The sequence below is a fragment of the Oreochromis aureus genome, linkage group 8, assembly GCF_013358895.1.
Source record: "Oreochromis aureus strain Israel breed Guangdong linkage group 8, ZZ_aureus, whole genome shotgun sequence".
NCBI classification, from domain to species: domain Eukaryota; kingdom Metazoa; phylum Chordata; class Actinopteri; order Cichliformes; family Cichlidae; genus Oreochromis; species Oreochromis aureus.
Genome location: NC_052949.1, coordinates 17,093,035 through 17,113,905, shown reverse-complemented (window position 1 = coordinate 17,113,905; position 20,871 = coordinate 17,093,035). Strand labels below are relative to the sequence as shown.

At 42.7% G+C, this 20,871-nt stretch overlaps 2 protein-coding genes across 2 annotated transcripts; one reads left to right on the top strand and one right to left on the bottom strand.

The window, feature by feature from the left end:
• The first annotated feature begins 601 nt into the window (after window positions 1–601).
• On the top strand, window positions 602–9,697 carry adprh (ADP-ribosylarginine hydrolase). The gene is made up of 8 exons (XM_031749278.2): window positions 602–1,098; window positions 2,469–2,592; window positions 2,762–2,870; window positions 3,188–3,286; window positions 3,360–3,465; window positions 5,668–5,934; window positions 7,257–7,471; window positions 8,816–9,697. The coding sequence occupies exons 1-8, from the start codon at window positions 1,091–1,093 to the stop codon at window positions 8,962–8,964; spliced, it is 1,077 nt and encodes a 358-aa protein (XP_031605138.1). The 5' UTR covers window positions 602–1,090; the 3' UTR covers window positions 8,965–9,697.
• On the bottom strand, window positions 9,541–20,570 carry LOC116327635 (ataxin-2-like protein). Its single transcript, XM_031749268.2, has 23 exons — window positions 19,832–20,570; window positions 18,482–18,521; window positions 17,276–17,332; window positions 16,915–16,986; window positions 16,614–16,773; window positions 16,312–16,433; window positions 16,103–16,194; window positions 15,707–15,955; window positions 15,096–15,541; window positions 14,924–15,010; window positions 14,732–14,845; window positions 14,517–14,597; window positions 14,348–14,409; window positions 13,278–13,633; window positions 13,095–13,164; window positions 12,835–12,975; window positions 12,555–12,618; window positions 12,025–12,203; window positions 11,782–11,923; window positions 11,568–11,677; window positions 10,604–10,783; window positions 10,349–10,508; window positions 9,541–10,240 (listed from the first exon to the last, which is right to left on the bottom strand). The coding sequence occupies exons 1-23, from the start codon at window positions 19,954–19,956 to the stop codon at window positions 10,191–10,193; spliced, it is 3,159 nt and encodes a 1,052-aa protein (XP_031605128.1). The 5' UTR covers window positions 19,957–20,570; the 3' UTR covers window positions 9,541–10,190.
• Window positions 20,571–20,871: the final 301 nt, after the last annotated feature.

The following is a 20,871-nucleotide window of genomic DNA, read 5'->3' as shown; positions in this document are numbered from 1 at the left end:
TTTACTTTCCACAATAATTAACAAAACACACCTTTCAGTTTATCATGTATATTGAAACTGGCTTTTTTTGGAGCTCTGAAATGTAAATGTGCCTCTCTCTAAAGCACCTTGGGTCAGCTTCTGTAGATTAAATGTGCTGTATATGCTATAAATAAAATAGACAAGACAGTCAACATGAAATGGTTCAGACATTGGGGTGGCAGTCAGGAGCTAGAGTGGGTCACCTACTGATCAAAAGGTCTGTGGTTCGATCATGCCATCCCAAATGTCCTTAGGCAAGATACTAACTCCAAGTTGCTCTCTAATACATCCATCAGGGTACGAATGTGAGTGAATGATGGGTGGAAAGCAATTAAAAGCACTAGTATGAATGGGTGATGGGGCATGTTGTATAAAGCGCTTTAAGTGCTCCAGAAGAGTAGAAAAGCGCTATATAGAAGCTAAGTATCGATCCTATTGGGCCAGTATCGATATCAGCACTGGTATAAATACTATCAGTATTTGGCTCGATCCACCTCTACATATTACACTTATTCCTATGCTGAGGTGGAGCTGAGGGTGGTGTCTGGTTGTCAGTAAAGTTATGCAAACACCACTTTGGTGCAAATGTGAAGCATGGACAAGGAAGAAACTTGATCAAGGAGAAATGTCTGTATGAAGAAAATACCAAACAGTCAGGTTTAGTCCAGAAAAAAATCCCCCTGACATTTACTGACCATAAAAATCCATCACCTTCAGATTTCCACACACAGAAATGATGTGTGTGTGTGTGTGGTCGGTGCTTGGGAACTCGTCAGAGATCCTGCTGTTAAACATTTGTCCCCATCTTGCCAGCTGGAGAGCTAAACTTGGTTCGCCTCTGTGTCTTTTTTTAGCCCGCACGTTTTCACGCGAGTCCGGCTGTTGGCTGTGGTTTGAAAAGTAGTTGTTACCATAACTTTTCTGAATGAACGCTGCTTTTTCCGGGTCTTTTTGAGCTGGGTCTGAGCTGCAGCTTGCAACAACCAAGCAGGGCCCGTGTGCAGCCGCGGTGTTAACTGGACGCGTGTAACCGCCTCCTGAGGATCGTTTGTGGGAACGACACGCTGCAATGGACCGGTGAGGCTGCAGCTGCACGGAGGGAGGACTTCCTGTGTTATTTGAATCGGGTTTCTCTGTAATTGACCTGTCCTGTTAGATCAACTCTCTTCACACGTGATACTGTTTATATGTGACATATCATGACATCTAGAGACACTGTTTTTACGATTTACGCTGAAAGTACAATGAACGTTGACATATTTGGATATTTATAGTTACAGTGTATGTTTACTAACAGCACTACATAGGCTAGTACTATACTTATGTCAAGTAACTGTAAATTAGCCTCATAGTAACTTAGAAGAATGACTGCTTTGACACAACAGCGCATTTCTCCTATAAAGCACATTTTTAATTCAGAGCTATTCTTTAAGGGTTAAATGTTATCAGTGATTATTGTTTTTTAAAATGTAAATGTAAATTACTGTGCAGAAGTCTTGAGCCACCACTCATTTCTTTATATTTTGCTAGAAAAATGGGAGATTTGTTGAAAAATGTGCCAACTTCAATAGAGTGCAGTGTATAAGACAAAAACAGAGTTGGTACAATTCCAACCAGGTTGTAAGTCAATATTTGCTATGACCACATTTATACTTCAACACAGCCTGAACTCTCTTAGGCAAGCAGACCTTTCGGAATAGTTCTCCGGGCTTCTTAAAGGACATTTGAAGCTCTGTTTTATATTTTTTTTATTTTATGATGTTAGCTGCCTTTTGTTTTTGTTCTCTGTCAAGATGATCCCTCTAAAGTAATGTTGAGATCCAGCTGCTGGGGAGGCCAATCCATGACTGATAGTGTGTGTTTGGGATGCTGAAAAATGAAGCTGCTTTTTTCTTTTTCCTTTTTTCCCCAGGTACTGTTCATATGCTGTAGATATTTTTAAGGACACACTGTACTCTGGGCTGAGAGATGCCAGCTGATGGTTAATTGGAAATCAACTAATTTGTGCAAAAATATCATTTTAAGCCTATAAAACTGTGTTATCACTGGCATTTTTCATAAAATTAACTAAAGAAAAAAAAATCATATTATTTGTTTGTTCCAGCAGGATGCTAGTAAAAATTAGCCTAAGGATTTAGACAACAAGCAAAAAAAAAAAAATGAGTGAAAAGCCTCCAGTGTTCAAAGCAAAACTTTAGAAGACTTCAGAAAGTCTGAAAAACTATTCCATGAGACCACTTAAAAACTGGCAGTCAAGCTCCTTAGAAGAAAAACACAAAGAAATGAGGAGTAGCTCAAGACTTTAGCTCATTGACTTCGCCAATGAGTTTTCTTTATTTAACGTAAAGTTAAAAGCACTATGAGCTGATTGGGTTGTCCGTCTGTGCCCTTTAGTGCATTTTAAGTGATCTTTGCAAAGTTCAACAGGGTAACAGTGATCTTTTCAGCCCCAGCAGATCTGCTACACTTGAGCTCTACAAGGCAGCCATGTTGCTGAGTGGAGTTGGTGATGCTTTGGGCTACAGGAACCAGCTGTGGGAGTACAATGAATCAGGACCAGCTATTCACCAGGTCAGTACTGCACCTGCAAAGCAATTCCATCCAGGGGTCCTATTTTTTCTCATGCATAAAGATGAAGGTGTCATCTAATTTATGAGGTACATGTAGTTTTTATTGATGATGACTTAGAAGGGAGTTCTTAAGAAAGGAGTGTTTATCATCATCCTCTCTGTCCATGCAGGAGCTCCAGGAACTCGGTGGCCTAAAGAACATCAAGGCTGAGCTCCCTGACTGGCCCGTGAGTGACGACACAGTTCTGCATCTGGCTACAGCTGAAGGACTAGCAACAGGCGAGTCCAAAGCCACATTAAAACATTTTGTTCTACTTGGTTTTTCCTCTGTTGCACATCTTGTTGGAATCGAGGAGCTGATTGGATTGACCTTACAGCCGCTGTTCACGCCTCTTCAAGAGCTCCACAAAAAAAGGTCAAATCTAATTTCCAGTCTTGCCTTGATTTAGCGCTCTATTAGGTGCTACACAAGTGGGGAAAAAGAGGCAGAAATTCAACTTGACCTTTAGTGGGATACGGCAAACCAGGCAGTCCTGTTAACAGATCAGTTACCTCTTTAAAGTCTGCAGTTTGAACAACGTGTGTCATCCTAACAGGAAAGACTGGGGAGGAGCTCATGCATGAGGTGGCTGCTCGTTATGTGGAAGCCATGAAGGACATGGAGGGCAGGAAACCAGGGCCTTCGAGCATTCTGGGTAAAACATCATTTTGAAGTCATTTAACATCTGTTTATTGAGGCAATATAGGGCTAACTCTTTATTCTTTCAGGGGTTTCCCAACTAAAGCCTGGGGAGGAAGGGGGATACAGAGTGGCATATAACCCTGACGGGACAGGCTGTGGAGCAGCCATGAGGTCCATGTGCATTGGCCTGAGGTAAAAAGCTCTTGCTTTTCAATCTTCATGTTGTTTGTTTTTTCCCTGAGTCCGCAGTGGGTTTGGTTATTACTTTTTAATTGGCAATAATTCTGAAATATGGCTTTCTTGAGCAGATGCAGTACATCTTAATCATGAACTGAGTCTGAGTCGTGCTTTTTCTGAGAGAGTGTTTTGCTGTGTTCTCGGAGCAGTTTTTTAATAAAAAAGTGAGTGAAAGTCGTCCCAAATTATTATTATTATTATTATTTTTTATTAACTTTATTATTAAATTTGGTTAATTAGGTATTCTTATTTAGAACTCTTATTCGAGTGAGAGTTGTGTACAAAACCCACATATAAAAAATGCACAGAAACATAAGACAAGGATAAATTGTGCATGCTCATAAATGAAGAAAAGCTCATGCAGTGTAGTTGGAGATCATTTATAAAACCATTAAAATATTCCAATCAAAGCAGAAATTGTATTTTTTTTCTTTCTTTTGAAACTTCTTCTATTTATCAACAGCAACATATTTAAATCCAGTTTTTTCCAAGTTCTGTGTGAACAAGAGATATAGCAAAGGTTCATGTCACTTTTTCCATAAAAGATACAATTTTGACTAAGAAAAGAATGACCCATGATAACATATATGAGTGTATATATAAACAATATCACCACAATATCACCATAATTGTGTATAGTTAATACATAATTGTATAAGTACAGATAAAATAGTTAAGTATACAGTGATTTTTCTCACTAGTGAATGAGAAACAAGATTTGTTTATCTATAAAAAGCTCATCTTTGTCTTTAATTTTCTTAACAGGTGTTCCACATGGGTCTTAAAAGCGAGTCTAGCATCCAACCAGGGTCCTAAGTATGCAAAGTAATTAACAGTTTAAAGACTAAGAAAAGTTTGAATATGGCCTGTGGTATCCCATACCCTTGTTTTTATCTAATTCATAAACAAGCTTATGTTTAATAAGATAATTTTGAAATGTATCAATAGCAAACTGTAGATTTGTAATGCAAAGGAAGAGACAGTGGCATATATAATAGTGTCATCTGCATAAAAATTGACATTACAGTTTTGGGTGGCAGTGAGTACTATTTGTGTACAGGGCAAATAAAAGAGGTCTAAGAATAGATCCTTGTGGAACACCTGTAACAAATGGCAAAAGGACTTGACCTGAAGTCTTTTGGAGACTATTTTAATTCTATTAGAAAGATAATCAGCAAACTAACCAACATCTAAACTGAGAACCATCTTTGTGCTAAATGCAATACAGATGAGGACAGAATTATTTCTGTGTTACTAGTTTTATTTTTGATCCTTAAATTATTTTACAAAGCACAAAGTCTAGTATTATAATGTAAAAGGTAAATCCATTTTTATTTGTTTCACATTATACAAGAAATAAGTTTAATATCCTCAACGTTACAACCACCCAAAGACAATAATCATCCCAGGTCCAGATCCAAGTCATCAGTTATAATAGTCCACATTGGCTGAGAGTAATATTTTTCTCTTGGACTCTGTTTATCTGTTTTTGAGGTACAAAGTGTTGCCCTTCTTATGCAACTCACATGACTTTCAAAGGTGAAGGTTTCCTGTGGAGTTTTTGACTTCTTTGTGGGGTTTTTGTCTCCTGCATAGAAGAGGAGGTCACATAGGTGATCTCACGCTATTCTGCTCATCTACATGTAGCATAAACAAGGAGCATTATTTAATATATGTATACTTTACTTATTTTAAGTTTAAGATCTCTCTTTCAGGATACCCCCGGGGGGCAAGAAACAAAAATCAGTCATGAGAGTTAATGCAGTTGAGACAAATCTACTAAAATAAAACTGTTATTTAATATTAGGAAGGTGGTTTGAAGGTGATCTGCAGTTCACTCCAATTGAAATAGTTTTTCTTCGGAATTATATAAAAACACAGAATAAGTGAAAAATATCTACTATTAGCATTTTAACAACAAATAATTTACTAGCTCTTTTAGCTCTCAACAAATACTGATAATTTAATTATTAGAAGAATAACAGCTTCAGTTATTTATCTGCACCATACTAACTCAGAATGATGATGCTCAGAAGTTCTCTGTGCAAGTCAACGAGAAAACTTGACTCTGAATATTTCAGATTAAAATTCCCAGGTGATAGATATTATCTTCCATAATAAATACTGATAAGGTCTTTAATATTTCATCCCCATCAGGTATCCAAAGCCCGACCAGCTGTTGTCATTGGTGGCGGTTGCTGTCGAGACAGGCAGAATGACCCATCCTCACCCCACGGGCTTCCTGGGAGCTGTCGCGTCAGCCCTTTTCACTTCATACGCCGTCCAGCGCAGGCCAATCACAACTTGGGGTCTGGGCCTGATAAACGAAGCCTGCCCAATAGCAAAGAACTTCGTTCAAGGTCGAGACTATGCCGTGGAGGAGACCGAGAGAGACTGGGGCTACTTCTGTGACAAGTGGCAATGGTATGGGCTGCTGAAATTGAGCCTCGTTAGGCTGTCATGTTGAATTCAGATTAAAGTTTCCAGCATCAGCAAGTTCTATTAACCTATTTCAGCGTCAAGGTTAACAGACGATGACATGAAATTGTACTAAAATGTCACCGGTCAGGTTTACTTAAGCAGAACAAATGTAATTTTTATCCCAAAGTATTACAGCCTGACAAAGATCAATGTAAGTGCAAAACACTATATTCAGGTAAATGTACGAAATTGGGAGAAAAACATTTAAGTGCCTTTTATATTTCTGGTAACTTGATGTCATATATGCTTGAATGAGATAATGTGATATAAAGGAAGAGTTTGTTATTTTGGGAAATAAACTTACGGACTTGGTTGGCTAAATAGTGATTACATTGGGGGTACAGCCATCCTGTAAAGTCCAATATTTGAGCATACACTAATAAAGAAAATCACATTGCAAAAGAAAACTAGGGACAAACGCAAATTAAAACATGCAGAATACTTTTTAACATGAAATTCTTAATCACAAAAAGTAAGAAAACTCAATTTTCCTTCAACTTTCATACCGAACAGAAAAACTGATAAGTTGTACAAGAAAAGCAAAATGTTTCCAGATGGTACTCTAATTATAACTGAGAAACCCCAGAGTGAATCCTGCAATTATTGCAATATATATGAAAATCCTACACTGATGTTCAGAGTACCATCTGGAAACGCCACAATATTTGGATTAGCTATCTAAAAATCATTTTTTTAATGACTAACACATTTTGTGACAAACATTTTCATATTAAAGCATTCTTTAATATATATATTTATATATTAAGACATTAGCGCTAGTTGTATTTTGCAATGTTATTTTAAAAGTGTGCTCAAATATGGGACTTTACAGGACGGCGTTATTTTTTGAATATTTAAATTAGCCAATTATCAGACATGTTTTTGATACATTTTATTTTTATATTACATATATGAAGCTAAAGAAATTCACTGCGATTATTATTACGTATGTTCACATTTTAAATCTGGCAAATCAAAAATGATTGAGAATTTTAAAAAATAAAATAACATTTTGATGATTTAAGATGGAATGACCCTAAAAGCAAGCTAGTGATTAAATGGTAGTAGTAGCTAAAAAAGTCTATTTCAGACTGGACACAGAAATATATTTTGATTTTGTCTAAAGGTAATAAAAAACAGATCTTTTTGTAGTAACAGTCATATGACATGACTGCATTGTGTTTTATTTTTTTCATTTTAACAGAGAGAGAATGACACAGGTAGACCGTGTAGATGCTGTGAACCCCCCTTTCCTCTGTCCACAGGTACCTGGATCTGAGGGGCCTCGCTCACGGTGTGGGCCCTGTGATTTGGCCTGCTTCTTATGGCCCTGCTGAAAGAGACGAAGCCTATAAGAGCTTCAGCTTGTCAGGTTGGGCCGGACGCAGCGGCCATGATGCTCCAATGATAGCACTGGACGCCTTGCTGGGCGCAGGTTCAGACTGGGAAGAGCTGATGAGCAGGGCCGCCTTCCATGGAGGTCAGAGGTCTCACTGGTGTAGTGTAGTATAAGCTGTGAGTGCAGTCTTGCACTAAATGTAAAACCTTTACCTAAAATATCTGCTTTTAATTATCTTAACACAAACTCAGCTTTAGTTTGGCAAAAAGAAAAAGCAGACTTCAATCTTTGGTTTAGATTGATAACGACTCTGGTAACCATCATGTTTATAGATTAGCCAGCATTCCTCTCATTTCAAACATTTACACACAGTCACTTAGAAAAAGGTGTTTTGTTTTTTTTAAGCAATGGATTATTAAATCCCTGTACAAAGTAAGTTATTAAACTAACAGCATCACTTGAGACGCACTTTCACCTAATTGCTAAATAATGTAACTACAGGGAACTACCAAGAAGGTATTTGGTGTATCCTCTGACAGAGGAAGAAGACGAGGAGACATGATAGAAAGTGGATAAAAGATGTTGTATTTGGAGCTGCCAGGCAGAGGAAAGGAGGCAGACCTCAGGGTTCATGGATGTAGTGGAGGAGGACCTGCAGAGGGTTGGTGTAACAGAGAAGGGTGCTGATCAGCTGTGGTGACCCCTAAAGAGACCAGCTGAAGGAACAATGTAACCTTTTGTACAACTTCAAAGAAATCTTTTAAACTCCCTGGAAATTTCTCTCCCATGTAAACTGAGTTCAACTGGTTGTTGCTTAAGCACAGTTTCTGTCTAAGTGCAGATAATTATATAACTTTTTTTAAAATTAGAAACAATGTAATTTCTGAACTCAGGAATGCAAATGTGTTACATTAGAGACAATTGTACTGCAATTGCACCCAATACTGGTCCCTGTTTTAAGGAAAGTAGCAACTTTGTGAACATAGAACAAGACTAAAGAAGTAAATCAGACATTAAACGGACAGCTTGATGTCAGCTGATAAAGTAAGGCATGAAGATTAAGCTGCCAGTTGTTTGGCTTCTCAATAATTATGCAACAAGGTGTGAGACAAACTGTGTGAGTGAAAAAATCTGGAGTGTCTTTGTTTAAAAAAAGAGAAAAAACAAACCAGAAGTACACCCTGGACAGGATCACCAATTAACCTAACCTCACTCTTTGTTTTCTTTGGATTGTGGGAGAGAACCTCTAACCCCCACACAGAAAGGCCTTGGTTAAATGGTGGGTTTGAACTTGGGACCTTCTGTCTGTGAGGCAACAATATTAATCCCCACCAAAGAAGCCAGTCTAGTGATATATGGATGGTCATTATTTATAATAATAATTTTAAAAAAATCAGTAGTCACTATTAAGATGGCCGCAAAGATAAATGATAAGTGTCAGTGATGCATTATCACGCACACTAACTGCTCATCTCTCTTATCCAGGTGACAGCGACAGCACCGCGGTGATTGCGTGCTGCTGTTGGGGTCTCCTCTACGGATTGCAGGGGGTCCCCGAAGGCAACTACGCCAACCTGGAGTACCGGGAGCGACTGGAGCGCAGCGCCGAGCAGCTCTACGCGCTGTCACACTGAGGAAGGTTGCTGCGACCCCGCCGTGCTGACAGAGCGTGTCCCGGACCGCCGCGGCAAGGGGGAAACTGGGCCATGCGCACTGACACACTGACGTAGAGTTAGCTGGTGCGCTCAGTAGTACATTGATTTAGAGAGCTGTCACTGAGCCACAGTATGTTGTCATAGTCGCCTGAAGGGGACGCAGAAGCAGAGTGTCCTACTAACCTAAAGAGTCCTCTCTGCCAGAACAAGGACAGAGTGCCTCGTGATGTTGGCACGGAGGCTAGCGTATAAGCAGGGGTCCCCCTAGTGACCGTTTTAAATCAACAGATTTGCTCCTGTGAGCAGAACGAATCCAAGCTAATGAGAAAGTGAAATGAATGCCGAGCATCCTCCGGGAGGTAATTTGCTTTGTTTTGTTCAACCTGACGTAATGGCAAACGCTCCAGCCTCAAATTAAATGTGCTTTTGCTAAAGGATAATGAAAAATAAATTGGCATGCCTCATTATGGTCGTTAACTCCTGAAGTGAGAAGGCAAACTGTAATGCTCCAGACGAAAACATAATTAACAATACAATAAATTAAACGCTTTGTAGTTGAGTTGAAAACTTTATTTTTTGGTCATTGTTTATTTTTTAATTTTTTTTGTCTTGTCCATTTTTTTGTTTTTTAATTAGATTTTCCTACAAGGGGAAAAGAAGGGGAAAGGGGGCGGTTTGTAACTACTGGATAGAGTTTAAAAAAAAAAAAAAAGAGGAAAAAAATTGCTAAAAAGTCCTCATCTCGTCTTCAAATCCCTCCTTTCCTGTATTCATGAGAATCCTGCGACAGTCCGTTTCTCATTTGTGTCGTAGTACAAGGCTAAAAAAAACAATTCTGGAAGATAAAGAGTCTGCTGCTGTTTTTCTCTCCGCGGCTGGTCCTCCCAGTAAGGTGCCTCGTGTCTCTGAATAGGGTAAATTAAAAAAAGTCGGGGAGAAGAGCGGGACAGCACCAGGGGTCAGGCGCTGCTGCCGTCCTCTGTCACCTTCATCGTTAGCATTAAAAAGCTCCTCCTAGTGCCGCACGGACACAGAGGTTTGTACTGAAGAAGCGTAAGGTGCTGCGAGGTTTCTGATTTCTTCTCTGCTCCATGTGATCCTGTCAGTTTCTTTGTTTTAAATGAGTTGGGTTCATTCTGGGCCTCTCATCCAGCAGACGGGGAGTGGGAGAGGGGGAGAACAATCTGGGAGGTTGCAGAGATGTTTTAGTTTCCAGGCGGATGGAAGGAAGCGGGGTGTGTCTGGACCTGCATCGCTGTGGGAGGTAAACAAAAATAAGACAGAGCCTGTAAAGCCCACGCTTCAAACGACACCTTTGTTTGACCCGTAAAGGGAAATCTGAGGGAGGGGTTGTGTCTGATACCTTGCTGGATGTAGAAGTGTTGGTGTGCTCCCTGCTGAGGTCCGTGTTGGGGGTGCTGGGGCACTGCGCCAGGGCCCTGCTGAGGCTGCAACATCACTATTTGGGGCTGACCATGGCTCCCCGAGTGGTGGGGACCCGAAATGGCTCCTTGAACGTGAGCCTGGGGGACAACAAGATCAGTGGACACGGTTTAGATCAGAAGTTAAAACACCACCTGCTGATAGAAGGGGGAGAACAGGAAAATGGAGCCCATACCTGTGCTATCTGTCCAAGGGGGTAGGTGGGTGGGATGCCCTGGTGGCCATGGATGCTGTACCCCGGAATGGAGTAAGAACCCTGTGGAGACGTGTGGCCTGGCGGCATGTTGGGTGGGGTGGGTGCCGACAAGGGGCCTGAGTGGTACAAGGACTGGGGCTGTGGGCCCGACTGGGCGTTCTGAAAGACACATCAAGGTGTGAAAATTCATCAAGGGCCATAAAAATAAAGCTGTAGAGAAGGAAAGGGTGCACATGTTCCTTCTCCAAAAGTGAGATTAGAACAAATGCTATGCTTTTCAGCTTATTATTATTAAGTCAACATATCTAAATAGATCACCAAAAATCAACCTGATAGTGCTGCTTAATTTCAGAATTCACTCTCTAAGGAGCTTGAAGACGTTTCACCTCTCATCTGAGAAGCTTCTTCAGTTCTAGGGTCAAATGGTAGAGAGTCCCAGATTAAAGCACTATGGAAGTGTTCCCCCAAGAGGGACAATGATTACCCTAATCACACGAGCCAAGGTGTGAAAAAGGGTGTAGGTCACAATCAGCCAAGGTTTTGGATGAGCTCACTGAAACCTAGCCCCACCCTATCATGTGATTTCCTGAGGTCAAAAGGCCCAGCATGTGAGTGGGCGCTAAGGCGTCTGGGAAGGGATCTCAAAACTGTATTATAGATGGCAGACGGTTGGTGTCGTAAGCCACCGCCTCTGTTCAAAAATGGTTGTTCACGGCAACTTAAAGAAGTCCAGACGCTTTTCTTTCCAAGCGCCTTAGACTACGATGACCTGGATGACTGAGAACCTTCACAGACATGTTCAGAATTCATTCCAATTATATTTCACACAATCCAGTCTGGAAATGTAACGGTGTGTCAAAGTTGTTGACATAAAGCAGTAATGAGCAGCCCACACTGCACAGACCAGGTGGACGATCCCTTCTCCTTTTCAGGGGTACCTTACCTGTCCAGGGCTAGGTGCAGTGTGCTGGGGTGGGGGCTGATTGCCTGTTGGTGTACTGGAGGGCTGAGGCTGATGAACTGCGCCTGTGTGATGGGAGAATGACTGTGGAGCTGCAGAGGAAGGAGAAAATTCACGTCAGGGTCGACTCCTTATCTACAAATCAATCGATTCGCATCACTTGGATATTTTCTCGTCCACATCCATCTCCACTCACCGTAGATGCCCTGTTGTGGGCCTTGAGGTCCATCTCCCTGCGCAGAGAACTGGGGCCCTCCTGGTGGACCGAGGGCTTGTGGGTGGGGACCCCCACCTTGACCTATCATCCTGGCTCCACCTTGCAGCATTGAGTACATGGGCTTTAGAGGACGGAGAAGAGAAAGAAAAGGTGTTATTCTGCTGAATGAGAAATAATGTAAAACCCCGACTACAGAATGTGTTTGGAGGGTAGACGTGCTACCTGTCCAGGGTAGGGTGTCATGGCCTGGATGACCTGCTGCTGGCCATACTGCTGAGGGTTGTACTGAAGGTAGGACTGAGGGTAGGGGGACGCTACCAGCGGGGCCCCAGCAGCTGATGCAGCTTGCAGCATGGGGGGTGCTGAAGAACCATGGTCAGAGCGCTGAGCCACGACTGAGCCTGATGAGAGGAGCCAATCATCAAGAGAACAGAAACATGGAGGACAAAAACACCATCTTTCCCCTTCCTCACTGCAGATTCCAGAGTTCAGTCGTCTCTGATTTAAGTGTTTCCCCTTCTTTAAATCGGTTATTTTCATAAAGCAGCTCAAACAGAAGTTGCACTTTACAGCAGTCTGCAAGTTTAAAGCATGACGGCTCTGTGTTACACAGCGCATCGTAACTCAAGGTTAACATTGAGGTAACAGTCAGCACTTTCTCTGGAGCTGAAAGTCAACCCTGTGACAAGTGCTGACAGGAAATTCATTTTAAATATGTGGGAAACAATATAAAAAGCACACGCTGCATTTACCTTTTGCTCTGGGGTATTTTCCCTGGCTCACTGCAGACATGGTGTACTGGTACATTTGTGGGGGCTGAAAGACAAAAAGGTCAACAGGTGAGCACAAGAACTGTGGCTTTAATGTGAAAAGAAAAACTGCAAACAGTATCTGATTACAGTTCCACATGAATATTTAGCATTTTATTGGCATGTTTCAAATGCCAGCAAGATATTTGTAGAAGGTGTTAAGCACGACATTTAGAGAAAGACGCCTTAAGTGACCATGTTTATTTATTTTTGGCTTGCATACCGGCACAGAGTGGATCTGTGAGATGTAGGAGGAGAGGTAGGGTTGGGGGTTGTAGAGCGGCCCCTGTCCTCCTGGGTGCTGCAGCACCACGGGGCTCTGAGGAGTTGGCCGAGGTGGGGTGGGCGCAGTGTTGGGCTTCGTCTGTCAGAAACACATCAGGGGTAAATAAATATATTCAATATATGAAACAATATCTTAATTTCTGTGTGTGTGGGTTTTTTTTTTAAGCTTTAATGACTTAACAGATTCAAGTGTCTTACCATAGGCATCTGAGGTTTGATAGGATTGAACTCTTTAGCATTTGGGTTTAAGGTTGATTTCTTTACTTGGCTGCAAAAGAGAAAATAGTTGTTATAAATTATGATGACTGCAATAAACTGAGTTTTTAAAATAAATCACCGAGTTCACAGTCAGAAATCTTTAGTCTTTTTATTTAAACTCACTCTGCTACGCCTTCTGTCCTCTCTGCTGCCTCGGACCTGACCTCCTCACTTCCTGGGGTCCTGGCAGGCTGAGGGGTGGCTGGTGACTGCCTGTCTGAGAGGGGCGTCGTGGCGGCAGCTGTTGTGGTGCCCAGTGTAGCTGCAGTGTCCTTGGAGGGGTCCTCGGAGACGGCCGGCGAAGGCTGGGTCTGGGAAGGACTGGGAGCTGCAGGCTGAGGTTTAGACTCTGATGGAGGATGAGCGTCTGATGGCGCGGGGTTGGCTGCGCTGGGCTGGCTGACCTCGCTTACAGCAGGAGGGGTCGCCCCTGCTGCCGGAGAACTGGGAGAGCTGGCGTTAGCGCCGCTGGGTGGGAGCTGGAAGATAAAAAGGAGTTGAGGGATCAGCAGTTGGTCTTTAAAAGCAAAATTGTTTGTTTCATCCTACAAATCACAAAATAATTCATTTACTATCAGATATGACAGCAAAGCCTCACAACTGAGGAGCCTGTTATAACTACTGAGCTTTAATCTAAGTTCACAGAGAAACAAGAATATAAAACGTGTTGATTAGCAATCCCGCTATAATAGGTCATAATAGTTTCCAAATGAGGAGTACTTTGGCTAAGAAAAGGTGGAAGAGGAGACCGTGAAACAAAAGAATCTTAGTCATAACAGATTAATCCGAGGCTCTGCAGCAGCCTGATGTCATAATTTCACCAATTTTCAGCTCAGTCACATTTAATAACAATCGAGTATTGTAATCTTATGTGCCTTTTATTTTAGACATGTACTGCCTGTGAAGTGCTGGGCTGACACCAATGTTGTAAATAATTTGATACTACATTGTTTCCTTTTTACTTTGTTACTGTGGCAGTTCATTAAATGTGAATAAAAGCTTTTACTGGTCAGTGACACTGTAAAGACTGAGATGGATGACTAGCATTGAGCGTTATCTGCTAATGTTGATCATCACAATATGATTAAGATGGGAGTGATGTTGGAGGGAGGTCTGACATCACTGATGTCAGGACGCAGCCTTGTGACTGGTGACGGATTTTCTCATTTCACATGTCGCCAAAACACTCTTACCCTGAACTCTTTGCCAAATTTCCGCAGTTCCTCAATGTGCGACCTCTGCTGAACCGACGGCGCTGGTGGAAGAGAAAAGAGTTTTGAGAACTTCAAACAACAACACAAAGGGTGTACAACTAGGCAAAAAGCTCATTTCCAGCATTTAGCCAGCACCAAACTTAAATACCTTTACTTGTCTTGCTTTCCTCTGTTGTGCTCGGGCTCTCGCCGGAGCGTTCCTTTGCAGCTGCACCGAGGATCTCATTCACTGTGAAAACGGCACAATGATCCAGTTAGTTGCAGAATTTTTAATTCCAAGCTGATGCATACTGTTAAGAGCCTCGTGCTTTAACTTTTGTTTTAAAACTGTTCTATGAAAACAAACATTAGGTGAGACTGTACCATCTACAGGGAAGAGCGGGGCGGGGCCTGATGTCTTCTGAGCAGGCAGCGAGACAGAAGATGTGTCCAAGTAAGGTGTGTCCTGGGAAGAGCCTGATTTTGGGGAACGAGTAGCTGTAAGAAAATTGAAAGTGAAGTTAGTTTGATTGAATTTCATAATTAACATGGGAGGTGACCAGAACGTCACTGTACCTGTGGACTGAGCGTGAGAGTTCTGAGTGCGGCTTGTCCGGCTTGACTGTGGAGGTCTTTGGGCTTTAGGAGATGTCCTGGCAGCAACTGAAAGCACAGAAACTTCTGCTTTAGCGACAGGCACAGATGCTACAGCTGTGAAGTCGATCCTGATAAACGTTCACACACTCACCTCCATTAACCGATCTGCTAGCGTCGGACAGTGAGTGCGGGAGTGAGTGGGAATGAGGAACTGTGTGTCCGTGTGGAGCGGGCGGGCTGGCTGGGGACGGGGCAGTTGAAGCGGAAGCTGAACTGGATGATGGGCCGCCAGGTGAGGCAGGCGTGTAGGGGCTGGCTGGGCCGGAGCCTGGACTCGGGCTGGCGTTTCCCTGTGGGTGGTGAGGGGCGTAGGCACCGACACGACCTGACAGAGGGCTGCTTCTCTCCGAGGGGGTGACACCGGGCTGGGGCCCAGCTGCAGAGGGCAGAGGGGGTTTTGGGGACGAGGAGGATGGAGGGGTGGAGCGGTAACCTCCACTCAGGCGATTGTGAGATGGAGGCCCGCCAGAGCCTCTCTCGGCTCGTTCCCGGTTCATCTCTCTTTGACGCTGAGGTAATGGAATGTACTTGCCCTCCCTGGTGGAGAAAAGAGGGGAGCAAACGCGTTTCAAACTTTACTCTTTAGCTTTAAGTTGGTACCCCCCACAAAAAAAGCTGGACGAAAGTGGGTGAACACCTAAAATAAGTAAAACCCTTCCATCTATGTTCCTGACAAGCATTTCAGAATAAACCTCCTCTCACCTGTTGCTGGCTCCTGGACTGTCTCGTCCCCTTTCCCGCTCTTTGTCACGTGGGCTCTCACGGCCCCTCTCTCGATCGTTGCCGTCCCGCGCCACGGCGCTGAACTTGTCCTCCTCAGTTCTGCCCTCATCGTTTTCCAGGTTGACGCGACTGCGGTACTGTGGGCTTGACTCAATCTCTTGGGCCAGGCGGGCGGCGCGTGCCTCCCTCTGCCGATAGTTCTCAGAGTTGCCCCTCTCCAGCGGTACACTGCGTGGTGGGAGAAATAAAAACTGTCTTAATGTGCATGTTTGTGTCAGATGTGTGTCCTACAGTAAAAATACTGATACTTATAACCTTACTGACTAGTTAAGGGAATGTTTTTGGCGTATTTTACCAACTGCTGCAGTAACTTACGTGTACATTGAGAGGCTGGAATCATACGTTGATGTGACACCATATTTCACTTCATTGTAACGGAACATCTCGTTGGCATCCCAGCCGTTAGACTGAAGAGACAAAAAAAAGAAGGGAGATTAATGGGGTAGTAAAGGAATCAGCGCAAGAGTTAATAATAAGTAACAGTCTGCATACACAGAAACTTGACAAGAGTGTGGGAAACTTACTGTATCAGTTTCCAAATCGTAACTCTCTCCGTTGCTGTCGCCTCCGTCCCATCTCTGCAAAACCTTCTCTTTATGTTCTCCATTGATGCGGCTGGAACTGATGGCTGTGTCCGTGAAGGTGTCTGAAAAATCAAACACAAGAAGACGTCAAAACAAGGTGGATAAATCTGAAATAGTTTCCCCATCACATCTGCAGCCATTCACACTGAATGAAGAACTGCCACGTTTACATTCTTTTAACCACATCGCAGAAACCCAGAGCCTGCCCTGACCTGACCCTCGGCACGCGTGCGTCTTCATACCTCTGGTGGCGTAGTTGAGGTCGACGTCTCTGCAGATCATTGTGACCAGGTCTGAGGGGCTGAAGATCATGGTGTCGGTGATGTCCTCCCTCCGTGGCGGAGCTGATGTTGAGCCTTCCTCTTCATTGCGTTTGTGTACAGCATCCACAGCCAACTCGCACTAAGGACATTGAGAAAGCACTCAGCGCTCAGCAAGTATTAAACAACCACAGAAAAGTTGACCATCACTGACAGGATTATTTGCACTGCCCGAATAAGGCGGCAAACTGATGTGCATGCCTGTGTGACCTGAGCTTCTTACCTTAGAACTGAGAGTCTTAAATATGCCCTCAAATGCACTGCCATTCTTCACTCTTACGTCACATGTGGACCCCTGAGAGAGACAAGACAGTCTTTAAAAACTATAGCTAACCAGAGAAGTGTTTATATCAGTATTAAATCAATAACTGCTATATTATTTGTGGAAAAACTGCATATTGCAGTAAAAAAAAAAAAAAGAAAAGTGAAACAAATTTAACCAGTGTACAGATCCCACCATGAAATAAAGAGTGCCTTTACAGTAGGTAAAAGTTTACCTCCAAGACTATTGTTTACAAAATAAATAATAATGATAATAATAACAACATGGTCTGAAGAAAACAACAACCAGCCAAATGACTCACCACAACAGCTGTGAGGAAATGAAGCATTCTGGCATTGTTATAGACACCCTCAAACACCTACACATGGGGAAACATAAGGATTTTCAAAACAAAGCTTTACAAAGACGCAATAGATTTAAATTAACGCGGGCTGACGCTGACAAACTAGAACAGAGTTAACCATTAACCCTCAGAGGCCCTTTGCACCAAGAAGTGCTTATTCCTGGTCTTAAGTTAATCCGTCATAACTTGGCTTTTTAAGTCCGACCCGGCAGCTATGCCTGTTACATCATCAGCTTAAACCGTCTTCTGACTATATCCGCGTGTAAATCCTGCAACTAGTCCAGAGCAGCATAAGGTAAAAATCTTCTTTCTGCACAGGTTATGCTAAAGGTGACGTCCCGTGCCATATAACAGACTTTTTTTTTTCTTTTTTTTTTTATACATGATGGGGAGTAGAAATCCTAATGTACTCCAGACTTGTCACTAGATTTAAAGTTAGAGTCGAACCGCGACTCAACATCTGGCCACCTCGGCTACTTTACACGACGAACAATCCACCAGGCAAGGGTAAAACCTCTTTTCAAATGCCTCAAAAACGCCAACATTTATATTGATTTCAATATCTTTCCACTTTTAGAAGCTGCCAGTGTCTAACCAATGACTTATTTCCTGGTTGCGTTTTTCAAAAAATGTAATCAGTTCTTTGTGTGTTCTTGCACTGACTGGACAGCTTGACTCTTTAATTTCACTCTTACTCAACTGCCTTTACTTTCACTTTTGATCCTTTATATCTGCCATATCAGAAATTAACCAACCTCCACAGTCTTGTGTACAATCACATAACCGCACACGCAGTTTTAACCCCAATCTGATGACTGGTCATAACAGAGTAACTTTGGGGATAGGATCAGGCATAGTAAAGACCAGCTAATGCAATCAGCCACAGGTGAGCGAAGAGCAGCTGTAGATAAACCTTTCAATGGCCCTTTTACAGAGGAGGACTTTACCAAATACAGGTCATACGCATATCTGACTCCACAGGCAAAGGGCTTAATACATTGCCCTATAAAATGTGTTTTACATCAGCGATGCTTCTAAATGAGTAAAATTTAATAATTTATAATAATTTATATAAATTTACCCAGTATCGACATATATTTTCCCTCCCAATAATATTTTAAAAATGTAGTGTGTATTTGCAGTTTTCTGGATCAGGATACTTACAGGAGATGACTGGAATGATGGCTTTGCAGAAGATCGATTCCTGAAAAACAAAACAGAAAAGTTTTGCTGTTCAGAAGGAGAAGAACTTGTTTTCAAAGTCTGAGGAGTCAGTGTCACAGTCCACATCATACACTAGAAAAATTTGGTTATTCGAGAAGCAGACAGAGTTACCCAGAGTGGCAGGACAAGTTCTTATGTCATTCCTGCTCACCAGAAAAGCTCCACAGTTAATTTACTCTCAATCCACGCACTCTAACTGTGTGACTTAAAGGAAAAACACTGGCATCCGAACATAGAAATTGTTTAAAGAAATAATACTTGTTTACAGATTAAGCCCCCCCCCCCTTCACCTCACTGCAGGTATGTCTGGCTCTAGAGCTTCAAGTTTCTCCCTAGTGTTTATTACCACACTGTTTGTTGATTTCCCTGCCCTCTCCCTTTTCCCCTCACCCCAACCAGTTGAGGCAGATGGTCGACCCTCCCCTGGGCCTGGCTATGCAAGTTTCTGTAGGTTTCCTTCTGTTTAAAGGGAGGATCTTTCTCCCAACTCTCACTGCCTGCTTGCTGAAAGGATATTGGTTGGTTTCTCTGTAATATTCGTAATCCAATTTGCCCTATAATAACTGTTGATATAAATAAAATATAATTAGACATAAATAACGTATGTCAGTTTAGTTAGAATCTTTTTTTTTTATATGCGTCCTTAAAATAGAAAACAGGAAGTCTAAATCGAAAAATAAAAACACATTTCTGCCCAAAAAACGTTTGATATACGACTGGAAAAGCCATGAAAGGGTGATGTAGACCAATCTGCATGCTAAACGTAACTCCATCATGAATGGCCACTGTGGCTCGTATCAATGCTTGCTACATGCTCGGTTACAAAACAAAGACGGAGCTAATAAGACTTCAGTAAACGCGCTCATCTCACAAATCAGCAGCACACGCGACCTCGTACTGGTCATAACAACTGTGTAATGTTAACACAGCCACTGTATCAGGCGTTTTTATTAAGCATTTGGGACGTGAGGTTATACATGTAAACAGTTTCTCCCTCCCCTCTCTTTCGCCCCTTCTCAACCAAAAACAGGCCAAATAAACTTTGTATCACCTCTATGCTGATTTGCTACTCCTAGCTTTCGCCACTTCGCTGATTCGGTTGAGGTTCGATTCGAGCGTGCTGATTGGTCCACATTTGATGCCAATCTAAGAAGAGTGAATCCCATTGGCTTCTAGGTAAGCTCTATTTTTGGGGTTACGCCCACTGGGAAACAGCGCTTTAACCGGTAGGCCTTTGAGTCACGGGACAATCCCCGGACTGTCCTGAAAGAAAAATCCCAGCCCCCTTACCTTCCAGCCGGTGCCCTGTTGGCGTTGTTGATCCCGCTGACTGGAGAAGACATACCGGCAGGGCCCGATGTCCCGTTAGACGCCTTTCTCCCGCCGGATCCGGGTTGCTGCTGTTGTTTCAGCATTGCGAAGCACAAGGCTTAGACAGTATCAAGTGAAAGCTCACTTAAAAACACCGATACCTCCTGATGTGAAGTAGCTTTGAAAGCGAACTATCTTTAGCAGTTATCAGCTGCCCTAAGAAGCACAGAGCCGGCGTAACCTCCCCGGCTATTGTGGCTAATCTTGCTAGGTGAACACCAGTCGCGTGTGGCCTAACATGTAAAAGCAAAAACACCTCGATAATAAAATTAAATCGAACACATAACTTAACAAATTACCCCACGCTATCTACTCTACAACCACACAGGCTACGCCAAAGCAAGCGACAATTAAAAATTACACCAGCTTCCGTGTAATTATTTAGCCAAGGCTGGCTAGGTTAGCATTAGCTGTGATCCTCGGGCTCACTTCGGGCGCTCTCCCTCCGCGGTTTACTTTATATCCTCGGCCGCGTCGCCTTAAATCCAACACCGCTGAACCGTCGGATAAAAAAATTACTGCTCGGCGTTACTGTCCTCTGCCGTGGAACTTAGATTTTCAGGTTTCCTTCGGAAAACCTGCTGCGGTCGGTCAACACCTCCTCTCGCTAGGACAGCTTGACTGAATCCGCGCGCGGCTGACTGCAAACCGGCTCAAAGGGGGAGGGGGCGTTGACGTGAGCGCGCTTACGTGGAAGAATGTGTGCATTGATTAAATCAGGACTTAATCGATACCACTGTATCGCTGATATAATCAAGGATGGGTGGTCCCTGCTGTAAACGTGGCAGTCACCATACAGAACACTTAATGTTTTGTTTACAAATCACCACCTTGGTTTCTGTTAATTTAATCATCTCCCATTATTTTTTTCATATCTGTATTGATCGCATGTATTTATTTATTAATTTATTATATTTGATTCATGATTGTAACATTAACTAAACGAGGACACCAACAGC

What these genes read in the sequence shown, in the direction of transcription:
- adprh (XM_031749278.2), top strand. An exon ending in AGGGCCTTCGAGCATTCTGG is followed by an intron (nt 3,287 to 3,359) that starts GTAAAACATCAT and finishes TTATTCTTTCAG; the next exon opens with GGGTTTCCCAACTAAAGCCT. An exon ending in CAGGGCCGCCTTCCATGGAG is followed by an intron (nt 7,472 to 8,815) that starts GTCAGAGGTCTC and finishes TCTCTTATCCAG; the next exon opens with GTGACAGCGACAGCACCGCG.
- LOC116327635 (XM_031749268.2), bottom strand. Translation starts at nt 19,956, where the DNA reads ATGCTGAAACAACAGCAGCAACCCGGATCCGGCGGGAGAAAGGCGTCT. An exon ending in ATTTCCTCACAGCTGTTGTG is followed by an intron (nt 16,987 to 17,275) that starts GTGAGTCATTTG and finishes TGTCTCTCTCAG; the next exon opens with GGGTCCACATGTGACGTAAG. An exon ending in CCTCAACTACGCCACCAGAG is followed by an intron (nt 16,434 to 16,613) that starts GTATGAAGACGC and finishes TTGATTTTTCAG; the next exon opens with ACACCTTCACGGACACAGCC.